Source organism: Chenopodium quinoa, unplaced genomic scaffold (assembly GCF_001683475.1).
Source record: "Chenopodium quinoa cultivar QQ74 unplaced genomic scaffold, ASM168347v1, whole genome shotgun sequence".
Classification (NCBI taxonomy): domain Eukaryota; kingdom Viridiplantae; phylum Streptophyta; class Magnoliopsida; order Caryophyllales; family Amaranthaceae; genus Chenopodium; species Chenopodium quinoa.
This window is the reverse complement of record NW_018744469.1, coordinates 89,087-101,400: the sequence shown is the minus strand read 5'-3', so window position 1 is coordinate 101,400 and position 12,314 is coordinate 89,087. Positions and strand designations below refer to the sequence as shown.

At 43.1% G+C, this 12,314-nt stretch overlaps 1 protein-coding gene across 1 annotated transcript; it reads left to right on the top strand.

Annotated features, from left to right (window-relative positions):
• The first annotated feature begins 918 nt into the window (after positions 1-918).
• On the top strand, positions 919-2,919 carry LOC110697611. Its single transcript, XM_021874995.1, has 3 exons — positions 919-1,075; positions 1,574-1,872; positions 2,020-2,919. Exons 1-3 carry the CDS (start codon positions 919-921, stop codon positions 2,917-2,919), a joined length of 1,356 nt encoding a protein of 451 aa, XP_021730687.1.
• Positions 2,920-12,314: the final 9,395 nt, after the last annotated feature.

Below are 12,314 nucleotides of genomic sequence, written 5' to 3'. Positions count from 1 at the left end.
TATTTCCACTTAGGTTTCCAGTTATTAGTCCCTTTTTCCCTGTGGATTCGAACTCGACTTCCCTAACTACGTTTATTTGCAGTTAGCTTAGTTGTGATATTTTTGGTTGCATACGACTGAGGCACACCAAATTTTGGCGCCGTTGCCGGGGAATTAAGGCGTTACTTTTTTATTGTTTATCTTAGTAGAATTTATTTTAGGACTGTTCTTAGCTATCTTTCTTTGTTTGTTCGCTAGGGTATGATAAGTACCCGTTCTGCTAACAAAGAAGTTTTGTAGTTTGATCCAGAAATTGAAAGGAATATTTCCAGGTTGTGAAAAGAGGCAAAAACAACCCCTAGTGAATCAACGTACTTCTTCAATATTCAAGAAGAAGAGGAGATGGCTGACAATCGAACTCTAAGAGAACTTACAGCCCCTAACTTGAACCAACAACCGTTGTGCATTGCATACCAGCAGTTGGAGGAAGGTACTAATGTTGAGATCAAATCCGGTCTAATTCATCTATTGCCGGCATTCCATGGCATGAAAGGCGAAGATCCGAATAAACATCTGGCAGAATTTCATGTGGTTTGCACTAGCATGAAACCGATTGGGATGACTGATGAACAAATTCAGTTGAGAGCATTTCCTTTTTCTCTCAAAGATGCAGCAAAGGATTGGTTTTACTATCTTCCCCCAGGTAGCATAACAACTTGGGCAGATTTAAAGAAGTGTTTCCTTGAGAAGTACTACCCAGCCACTATTTCTGCAAGCCTTAAGAAAGCTATCAGCAATGTGGATCAGAAGGAAGATGAATCCTTGTATGAGTATTGGGAGAGATTTAAGAGATTGTGTGCTAGCTGTCCTTACCATGGGTATTCCGATCAAGACCTCATCCTATACTTCTATGGAGGTCTAATTGATGATGACTTGAGGATGGTGAATGCAGCAAGTGGTGGAGGGCTAGTGAATAAGACTCCAGGAGATGCAACTAGGTTGATTGCAGAGCTAGCAGAAAATTCTAGGCAATTCAGTCAGAGAACTCCCACGCGCCGGGTGAATGCAGCAAATTCAAATACAACTGAGTTAGAGAGTCAAGTAGCTGATTTGACTTCTATGATGCGTGAGTTCATGGTGAACTCAAGGAATCCACAGCAACTGAATGCTTGTGGTTTATGCACCTCCACAGGACATCCCACTGATGCATGTCCTCAATTACAAGAGGAACAGAATGAGCAGGCCAATGCAATGGGTTTCCAAGGGCAAGGTCCTCAGAGAAGATATGATCCATATTCGAATACATACAATCCAGGATGGAGGGATCATCCAAATTTGAGATATGGGAATTCCCAGGGGAACCAACAACAACAGCAAAATGCTCAAGGCCAGCAGCAATATCAGCAATATAGGGCACCATTGGCCAAACCTCAAGGCCAAAGCTCAAATTCGAATGATATGTCAACTGATGAAATGATTAGATCACTAACTTCTAATGTTTCTACTATGCAGCAAAACATGGTGCAATTCCAGCAAGAGACCAAATCCAGTATTCAGAATTTGGAAAGTCAAGTGAGTCAAATTTCAACTGCAGTGAGCAGACTTGAAGCTAAGGATTCGGGAAAACTTCCATCTCAAACGGAGTTGAATCCTAAGCAACAAGCCAACGCTATTACATTGAGAAATGGCAAAAAGTTGCAAGAAACTGTAGTTGCACCTAAGAAGGCTAAAGACTTGATTGGAGTTGAGGAGGAGGAAGTAGAACAAGAAACTAAGGCGAATCCTCCAACCTTTACCTCTTATGAGCCTGTGCCACCTTTCCCAGAAGCCTTGCAAGATACTCAAAGGTATGAGAAAGACAAGGATATTTATGAGACTTTCAGCAAATGTGAGGTAAATATGCCCCTCTTGAATGTGATTAAAAGTGTTCCTCGTTTTGCTAAGTTTATGAAGGAACTGTGTACGATCAAGAGAAAGCACAGGTTGGGAGGAAAAGAAAAAGTGAAGGTGAGTGCTCATGTTTCTGCAGTTTTCCAAAAGAAACTCCCAGAAAAATGTGGTGATCCTGGTATGTTTACTATTCCTGTTACAATAGGAGACACCACATTACACCGAGCCATGTTGGACCTAGGTGCATCAATCAATGTCATTCCCTACTCCCTGTTTAAATCTTTAGAACTTGGGCCTTTGCATGAAACTGGGGTAGTAATTCAGTTAGCTGATAGGTCCAATGTATATCCTAAGGGGGTAGTAGAAGATGTACTTGTTAAGGTTGATGGATTGATCTTTCCTGCTGACTTTTACGTCCTTGACATGGAACATGACAAACAAGCAGCCCCTATCCTGTTAGGAAGACCTTTCTTAAAGACTGCTAAGACAAAAATCGATGTGTCTACCGGTTCTTTGACTATGGAGGTTGATGGGAAAGCAATTGTGTATAACATTTATGATACCATAAAGTATCCCGTTGATACTCATTCTTTATATTCTATAAATGTTGTCGATCCAATATTGCATGATGTTTCTAACATTGATCATGGGGATGAGCTCCTCACACCTATTACTAATGTTGTGTCTGGTGATTGCTTGGATTCTTCTATACCTACTAATGTGCAGGTGAAGGTGGCGGAATTGAATGAACAGTCCAAGCTTCCACCTATACCACTAGGGGCAACACCCACCCCGTCATCATTTCCGGGCAAGAAATTATCCCAGGTATACCACAAAGCAAAGAATAAGGTGTGGCATGACAAGATGAGCTCCCGTTGGAAGGGTCCAATTCAAGTTGACAAGGTCTATCCGCATGGAGCGGTAGAAATTCGGAGTTTAGAGACCAACAACATGTTCAAAGTGAATGGAAAAAGGCTCAAACCCTACTTCGAGGGTTTCAAAACCGAGAACGTGGAGTGCATCGATCTCTACGAGCCATCAATGGAGTAGCGAAGTGGGATGAGCCGCGTCGAGCCAACGACGTAAAACAAAGGCGCTAATCGGGAGGCAACCCGATCGAAAATCTTCCCCATTTCTTCTTGTAGTTTAGTTTTTTATTTTTCTTGTGATGTGAAGAGTATTTTTATTGTGTTTGTGTAGGTGGATGCCTTGGGAGTATTTGTTATGCGCGAAGAGCAGCAAAAACAGAGCAAAACAGGCCAAAGGGGGGCTATCCCTGCAGTAGTCGCTGGCAGCTGCTCTGCAGCCGCTACCAGCGGGTCTTCCAGCAGCCCAACCTCCCCTTTTGCTGTCCCAGCCGCTGGTAGCTGCTCAAAAGCCGCTGCCAGCGGGTACCCCCCTCCACGTTTATTTTTTCTAAAAAAAAAAAACAAAAAAAAAAAAAAAAAAAAAAAAAAAAAAAATTTACGTAGTATAGCCGCTGCCAGCGGGTCTTCCAGCAAAGAAGATCCAAAAGCTCTGCTTTAGCCGCTGGCAGCGGGTCCCAAGCCGCTACCAGCGGCCTTTCCAGCCTTTCCTGAATTTTTCACCCTTTTTGACCCATTTCTTGATTTCTAAAATCCAATTCATCCTTCTTCTCTTTCCCTTAGCAATCCCACACTCATACTCCCAAACCCTAACCCAATCTTTCCTACACACAATCCCTTTCCCTCACTTTCAAAGACAATTCAACCTAAAATTGTTTCAATTTCTCAATTTCACACTTGGCATTTGAGGAATTGTGAGAACCTTGGTGTTTGGAGGTTTGGTGGTGTGTTCATTGTGCTTTGAAGAATAAAGTGTGAGTTGTGCAATTCATTCTTAAGCAATGGGAAGAGACAACAAGGTGATACTTCAAAAGAGGGTGAATCACCCTCTTTTCCCCAAGCAAGTGACTTCATGGGAATTAGGCTCACTACAAAGGAGCAAGCTATTTGAACTCCAACAACCCAAGAGTATAGTGCAATGCACAAAGTTCTTCGATTTGGAGGCATTGCAAGAGGTTGGTTTGGAGGAGGTGATGGAGCACGAGCGCACCTACTTATGTGAGGTATACATGAATTCCTTTCCACTTTGACTAAGGGATGTCAAGAATTTCTTTCAATTTTAACAATAAGAACTATATCATGCCTTATGCGGTAATTAAAAATGCTTTTGGTTGGAATGATCTTCCCATGGGCAACACTTGGGGTCCCCATAGTTCATTTTTTCTTCTCGAAATTTTTGAAATCCTTGATAATGCCTAATCTTCCGGCTCCGGAGGTCCTTCTCCTTGAGGTTTTGCATCCTTCTTCCTTTCCCATACTTTTGTTTTAATTGTTGTTGTTCTTGCATTGAGGACAATGTTTCATTCAAGTAGGGGGGGAAGCAATTCTTGCATATCATTACAAATTGTATAGTTATCTTAATTTGATGGTTTTGTATAGCTATTTCAATTGTGTTTCAATGAAAAAAAATGAAAAATGAAAAGAAAAAAAAGGAAAAAAGAAAAAAAAAGAAAAAGAAACCCGCTAAGTTGAAAACCTGTAAAGGCGGCTTAGGCAAAAATGGGGGCCCGGTTAGGTTGAAAACCCGAAAGGGCGACCTAAGCAAAAAAGAGGCTAATGAGCGGGTGATATAGTGAGATTTGAAAAAAAGAAGAGAGGCTAGGATGAAAACCCGAAAGGGCTCCTAGGCAAAATGAGAGAAAAAAGAGAGAAATGTTCATGAATTTGATTTTTCAAGGAAATTTCGCATCTATTTGCCGGAGTCGGTGTCATAAGGGGAGGAGATATAAGGAGGTGTCGGGGTAGGTTTCATCTTGGTGATTTTGGGAGATAGTTGAGATTTTGGGGGAATTTGTTGATCATCTTAGGAATTTGAGAGCATGAGTTGTTTGTTTTCACTCTTGAATGTGGAAGTGTTTTTATGAGATTTTTGGTTAAGTTGAGTTTTTGTTTGCCCAATTTTATCAAAAATTTCATTTCTTTAGGCGGTTGAGAATATTCATACTCATGGCTATGCGTTTATCGTTCCAAGTTGATTTTGGGGATGAATTGATAAATAAGAAAAAAGGGAGATTCAAAGTGTGAAGTATGGGGGAGTGTGATTGTGATTGGTTGATAAGTACTAGGATGTTTTGTTGAGTTTGAGTGCATAGAGCTAGTTTGATTCCACCATCTTCTGTTTTGAACCTTAGTGAGGAGGATGTGTTTTATTCTCTAAGTTTACTCGAGGGCGAGTAAAGGTTCAAGCATGGGGGAATTTGATAAGCCTTCTTATCATGGGTTGAGAGAAGCATTTTAGGGTGTGTTTTGATGCTTTATATGTACTTTTGTTAGCTTTTGTGAGTTTTGGGCTGTGATCTCACTTATGTGCAAAAGGCGGGATTTATGAGTATAAGTGAGTGAGTGAGCTCGGGAACCAATGAAGAGTTATGTAAGAAGGATGGACCTTGGCTCGTGATTTGAGAGTTGTGATGGAGCATGGAAGAGCAAGGAAGAAAGCTTGAGGAAAAGGTGAAGCAAAGCAAGAAGAAGAAGCAAGGAAAGAAGGCGAAAACAGCAGGAACCGCTGCCAGGGCCGCTGGCAGCTGGCCAGAGCCGCTGGCAGCGGGTATACCAGAGTGAGGGGCTGCCAGAGCAGCTGCCAGCGGGTCCAGAGCAGCTGGCAGCGGCTCTGGCAGAAATTCGGGCTGTTTTGGTTAATTTTCAGCAATTTGGCTTTGTTTTGGCTCGTGTTTTGGATATTATTTTATTATTATTATTGTGTTCTGTTATTAAAATATAGAAACATATAAATAGCTTAGTTTTAATTAAGTTTTAGTGAGAAAAGGAGAATTAAGTTTTGAGAAAAAAAAGCTTTCTAGGGTTTTCTTGGAATTTTCAGAATTCTTTGTTTTGGAATTAGAATCCATGGAAGCTTAATCTTCCGGATTCTTGGTTAAAGATTGAAGCTTTTAGCTACGAATTGTGAGATCTTTCTTCTCTTAATATCTATTGAATATATATTGTTCCTTGAATTAATTTCATGATTTGCTTTAATCAATTGCTAGGTTAGAATTATTGGATTCGCTTGCATCTAATTAATCTTTCCAAAGTAGCAACTTTAGGTTATTGATGCATGCTTTTGGTTGATAACTTGAAGAGGGAATAATATTATTGAAGAAATTAGACCGCTTGTGTTAATTTATTCAATCCTTGTTGATTTCTCCGTTTATTTTCTTCTTGTGGATAATTTAGAGCGCTTGTCTTGAATTGTGCATTGGAAAGGGTTAGAAAGGAGCGCTTTGCTATTTCTAACTATTTATGAGAATTTAGAATCTAGGAATTCTACAACAAGGTGTTCAATAGAGCTTGATTGAGGAGACTTCTATGATCAATTTGTATGTTCATTAGTGGATTTCGCATAACCAAGACCGTTCTTCTCATTGATTACCTATTCATTACGTTCGTTGTTCTTACTTAGTTCATTTATCATCATTGCTCGTGAAAACCCCCCTCGTTACTTAGGTTACTACCGTCCTAGAGTATTTCCACTTAGGTTTCCAGTTATTAGTCCCTTTTTCCCTGTGGATTCGAACTCGACTTCCCTAACTACGTTTATTTGCAGTTAGCTTAGTTGTGATATTTTTGGTTGCATACGACTGAGGCACACCAAAGGTTATAGACAAGTCCACGGGATTGACTATGATGAAACTTTTTCACCAGTTGCAATGCTAAAGTCCGTCCGGATCATCCTAGCGATTGCTGCATATTACGATTACGAAATATGGAAAATGGATGTCAAAACCGCCTTCCTTAATGGGATTTTGGAAGAAACTGTGTATATGACACAGCCAGAGGGTTTTGTCGATCCAGGCAATGCTGGAAAGGTTTGCAAGCTGAAGAAGTCCATTAATGGACTAAAGCAAGCCAACAAGAGTTGGAATCTGCGATTTGATGAAGCCATCAGCAAGTTTGGTTTTATCAAGAATCCAGATGAGTCTTGTGTATACAAGAAGGTCAGTGGGAGTGATATTGCATTCCTGGTCCTGTATGTAGATGACATACTGCTCATTGGAAACAACACAAAATTGTTGGAGTCCGAAAAGGGCTGGTTGGGAAAGTGCTTTTCAATGAAGGACTTAGGAGAGGCACAGTACATATTGGGCATCAAGATCTACAGGGATAGATCTAAGAGGATGATTGGATTAAGCCAAAGTACTTATATTGATAAGGTACTGGCTTGATTCAACATGGAAAATGCCAAAAGAGGGCATTTACCCATGTCCCATGGCATAACTCTCAGCAAGAAACAGTGTCCGCAGACACCTGTTGAGCGAGAAAGAATGAATCAGATCCCATATGCTTCGCTAATCGGATCGATCGTGTATGCCATGATATGTACAAGGCCAGATGTATCGTATGCCCTGAGTGCAACGAGTCGATACCAATCGAACCCAGGAGAGGCGCATTGGACTGCGGCCAAGAACATCCTTAAGTACCCGAAAAGGAACAAGGATAAATTCCTGGTGTATAGAGGCCACAAATAACTGGTTGTTGAAGGTTACACCGACGCTAGCTTCCAGACTGACAGAGACGACTTCAAGTCATAGTCGGGATATGTATTCTGTCTGAATGGAGGAGCGTTCAGCTGGAAGAGTGCCAAGCAGAGCACCACTGCAGACTCTACAACTGAAGCCGAGTACTTGGCCGCTTCGGAAGCTGCCAAGGAAGCTGTTTGGATTCACAAGTTCATCAGTGAACTTGGTGTTATACCCTCAATCAAGGGACCGATAGACCTTTATTGTGATAATAATGGAGCTGTCGCTCAGGCCAGAGAGCCGAGAGAACACCAAAAGGTCAAACACGTGCAACGGCGATTTCACATGATAAGGGAATGGAAATCCGAAGGTGAAATCAGAATTTGTAATATCGGCACGGATGATAATGTGGCCGATCCTTTAACTAAACCTTTGCCTCAAGTGAAACACAACAAACACGTTGAGGCAATGGGAATCAAGCATGTTTAAGACTGGATTTGATATTCCCTGTACAAGTGTTTTAATTAAACAGGGTTGATTTAATGTAAGACACTATACTAAAACCATTCATTAATGGAGTAATTAATTTTTGTGCAAAATTATCATTCACTCCATTACTATTTAATTGTGGTTTAGAATTAAATAATGAGTCCATTCGATTTACGGAAATATTCAAAACAGGGTATCAAGACCATGTCTTGGATAAAGAAACACCTGTTAAGTGAACATTGAATATTAAATCAAAAAGTATCCCTTATCGAGGTCATCTAACAGATGGACGATTGATGACCGCCATAGATTAGTGTGTAGTATGATTTACAGCACCGTTTCTTGTGCTACGAGGACGTGACATTCATAAATCATTTGCACAGGTACAGTTTAGAACTGTACTGGATAAGACCTATGAGAGTACTTTAAGAAAATTAAAATTTTGTCATAAGTACATCTCTCATTATGGCTATCGGAACTTATTTCCTCAGACCATGAGTACTGTGAAGTTTTCTTGTTTAAGTACTAGGCTCTTTGATGTTTCCTAACGTCTGCCGTAACTGGGGATCATAACGGGAACACTCGGGAGTCTATGTCCTCTTAGTAAGAAGAACTTACAATACAAGACTGGGATTGTCCCCCTACTAACAATAGGGAAAATGTTTTGTTGTTTAAAAGGCCGCTCGAAGAGTAAGACTGTAAAATGCATGGCCATGCTCAGATGGATTTTAGAAATCATCTGCTTATTTGACAGTCAAACTCGGAGATCGAGAAACACTTCTGAACTTAATAAGGATGACAAAGAATCTTACCTTATAGTTCACGAAGAAACATTAAGAGTCAAAGGAAATGAGCTATACACAATGTGCACACTTGTCCAGAAGGACAAGTGGGAGATTGAAAGGAATGGTGTCCTTCCAACAAGTGTATTATTCCGATAAAGGGTTCAGAATTATCACAGAGGTAATTCTTCAGTAAGGTCAAGTGATCGGAATGCCTAGGTGGAGGCCGCTTCCGATCAGTAATACCAGGGTACAATTGATATTACAGCTTAATCTTAACTGAACCCTTCAGGTCGAACCCAATCGAATCTCCGATCCGAGACGTCGAATTAATCCGAAAGGATTTCATAAGTCGACAGAGTTTTACGAATACAGACGTCGGAAATTGAGCCTAGGGCGTCGATACCGAGCGTCGCGAAATCACAATCGACAAGCATGAGCGTAGACATAGCTAGGCTAGGCTAGCTCATCGCAAACCTAGGTGCACCATGTGTGTGCTAGGCGCACCATGGTGTGCTAGGCACCATCGCAGCCTAGCGCACCCTAGCAACCCATCGCAAGCTAGCATGGGTGCCTAGGTGCGCATGGCAGCCATCGTAGGCCGCAAAGGCACCAGGCAGCCCATAGCAGCTAGCAAGCATGCTAGCGTGGTGCCTGGGTGCATGTGGCGCCTATCGCAGGCCATGGAAGCACCAGGCGCACCATCGCAAGCACCAGGTGCTGCGTGCGTGCGTGCCTGGCCTGGCAGCAGCATCGCAAGCACCAAGTGCTGGCATGGCTGGCTGCCTGGCAATGGGGTGCCATGTGCGTGTGCTTGAGTGCTAGCCTTTCTCATGGCAGCATTAAGCATCGCAACACATGCGGGGGGCTGCGCGCCAGCTCGATGCTAGGCCTGGCACTCGCAGCCTCGCACAAGCAGCATCGCATCATAGGCGCATTGATGCGTGTGGGCTAGTAGTGCGTGGTGCGTGGCGCATGGCTGGTGCGTGTGCGTGCAATGCCTGGCTAGGTGCTAGGCAGCAGCACCACGCATGCGAGTGCGTGTACGTGTGCACATGCCTCGCATCAAGCACAAGCAGTGCTAGGCACTGGCTAGTGCTAGCGAAGGCATTGTGCCAATGCGTGGGTGCGATGGGGTATGCGAATGGTGCGAGGGACAGTGTGGCCAACATGCGTGGCTCGCTAGCAGCACGCATGCTAGCTGTGCTAGCAATGAGGCGCGAAGAGTGAGTGCGTGGGCTGCTGGGGCTAATGCAAGCACTAGGTGCTAGCAGCGCCCAGCGCCAGCACGTAGCACCAGCACAGCCCAGCAGCAGCGTGCACTGGCTGGCTGGCTGGGTGCTGGGCAGCAAGGCACGCTAGCTGGCAGCCCCAACTGGCACGCTAGCTGGCAGCCAACTAGCACACCTTGACCCGGTTTTGGGCATGGTGTGTGGGAACAATACATGGCCTTGGGGAGCAAGGCATTGGTCCCCCTACCTCTCCATGGTCCTCACCTAACACTCTCTCCCTCCTTGACACTTGTCGAATTGTGATTGCTTTTGTTTATTGATTTATTTTGGAAATAAATTAATTAGAAAAATTCATTCTCCCACATTGGTGGAGAATGAAATATCAAGGGATCATTTCCCTATAAATACCAAGCTTGGTATTGGGATTTGAGATAACCTTGAGTGGAATTAAAAAGGCAACTCTAGAAAAGAGTAAACCTTTGATTCGTAAAACTCATAGTTATTTTGTCCGGGTCTTGACTAACCTTCAAGACTTAGGACGCTCGGGTCGGGTCGAGGGTACGACCCGTCGGAGATCTCGTCTTTTCGGGATTTTGAAGTAAGAGCTTATTGGGAGCGAAGCACGCGTCAAAGGTATAATTCTTGTCCTTAATCTTGTTTGATTAAGTTAATTATGCTTTTTAAATTGCTTTAATTAAGGGGCGGGTCTTGGTGGGTTTCCTTCCGCGTAGTGTCGGGTCACTACGAAACCCTACACAAATATTCGCCACCTCGATCCGATCGAAGTGCTTGAATTTTCTTGCCAAGTTGATTTTCAACTTCTTTATGAAATTCTTTTAATTTCTCAAATGATTCAGATTTATTCGACATTAAGTAGATATAGTCATATCTACTAATGTTTGTTAACGAATTTAAATTCTTAGATGTCTTAGTTAGTGGTATCAACTCTTGTCTAATCATATGTAAAACATGCAGTTTCTAGTGAACATATATTTGCAAGACAATTTTGAAACAACTATTGTCAAAGTCTTACATTAAAAATAACTAGGTGTCCAACACCATAGATCATAGTATTTTCAAAAGCATGATGAAAACTAAGATTAGTTTAATTACATGTCATAGACAAAATAGTGCATGCAAGCACGACCGAAAAAACCATCTTCGTCGTCTACTTATCCTTGCACCAACACTTGATAAGCTTCTCACTTGATCCCTGAAAAGGCAACATAAAGTGAGTCATACTTGGTATCCAATACCTATGATAAGCTTAATTCACAAGTGTTTAGGAAGATACCTGAGGAAGTCGGAATATTCCCCTCTTCCTAGAAGAGCTTGCATTCTCTCTTGTAGTGGCCTTGCCTACCACAATAGAAGCAGCGCATCTTTGCCTTGACCTTGAAATCCCTCCTCCTTAATGGTCTTTTGGTTTCCCCAAATGAATTGGCTCGGTGAAGTAGCTCCAGCACACTCTTTAAAGAATGTGTCTCCTTTCTTTCAGAAATATGCCCTTAGTACATCATATCTTGAGTGGAGGGAAGAGAGCATAATATGACTAGCCATTCCATCCTCTAATGGGATTCCGAGGAGGTTCCATGTGCTTGAAGAGCCTAGTCATTCTTGCCACATGGGGTCAGAGGGGCATACCCGGTCTCAACTTGGTGTTGTAGACCGTAGACCAAAGCCGACGCCTTTCCTTGGCAAGACAACCTTCATGTGGTGGCCTTATGTTCATGTTTGAAAGTGACCTAGTCAAATCAAACACGAGTCCATCATAGTTACCTTTTTCACTCTTGGTGACTCTTACATTGACAACGTCCTCTAGGGCTTTGAGGAACATGTCTGGGAGATAGGAGGGAAGAGTTTCCTTCCAATTTTCCGGGATGGAATTTGCCATAAGTCGTGAGACTTTCTTGCAATTGGAAGACCATTCTTCATGAGCTTCTTCGGTCATGATTCCTTTAGAGTAGGTGGGGGGGACCATTGCCTTGCTTACCAAGGCTTTACCCAAGGGTTGGTCCCCACCCCTCACCAAACCACCACCAACCAAGGCTTGCTGGGCTGGCAGCTAGCTAGCATGCTAGCGTGCACCAGCCAACACAGCTAGCCTGCACCGCATCACTGCCCAGCACGCAATGTGCACCAGCCAGCACATGCGTGCTGCTAGCGAGATACGCATTCTGCTGGGCTACTGGGCGATGCTCCCTTCGCTGCTGCTACTCGCTGGGTAACGTACACGCACGCACACTGGGCGAGGCTAGTGCTGTGATGCTGCGATTTCTTGCACGCATGCGCATACACGCATGGCCTAGCCATGCAACAGTTCCATGCTTGTGCTGCGTTTGGTGCAACAGTCCTAGGCACATGCACACGCACGCACACGCAACAGTGCCTAGCACTACG

Bases quoted from the DNA above. Each gene is read 5' to 3' on its own strand.
- LOC110697611 (XM_021874995.1), top strand. From the start codon at position 919: ATGGTGAATGCAGCAAGTGGTGGAGGGCTAGTGAATAAGACTCCAGGA. The intron at 1,076-1,573 runs GTCAAGTAGCTG...TTTCAACTGCAG, and splicing joins AAATACAACTGAGTTAGAGA to TGAGCAGACTTGAAGCTAAG. The intron at 1,873-2,019 runs GTAAATATGCCC...GTTTTCCAAAAG, and splicing joins AGACTTTCAGCAAATGTGAG to AAACTCCCAGAAAAATGTGG.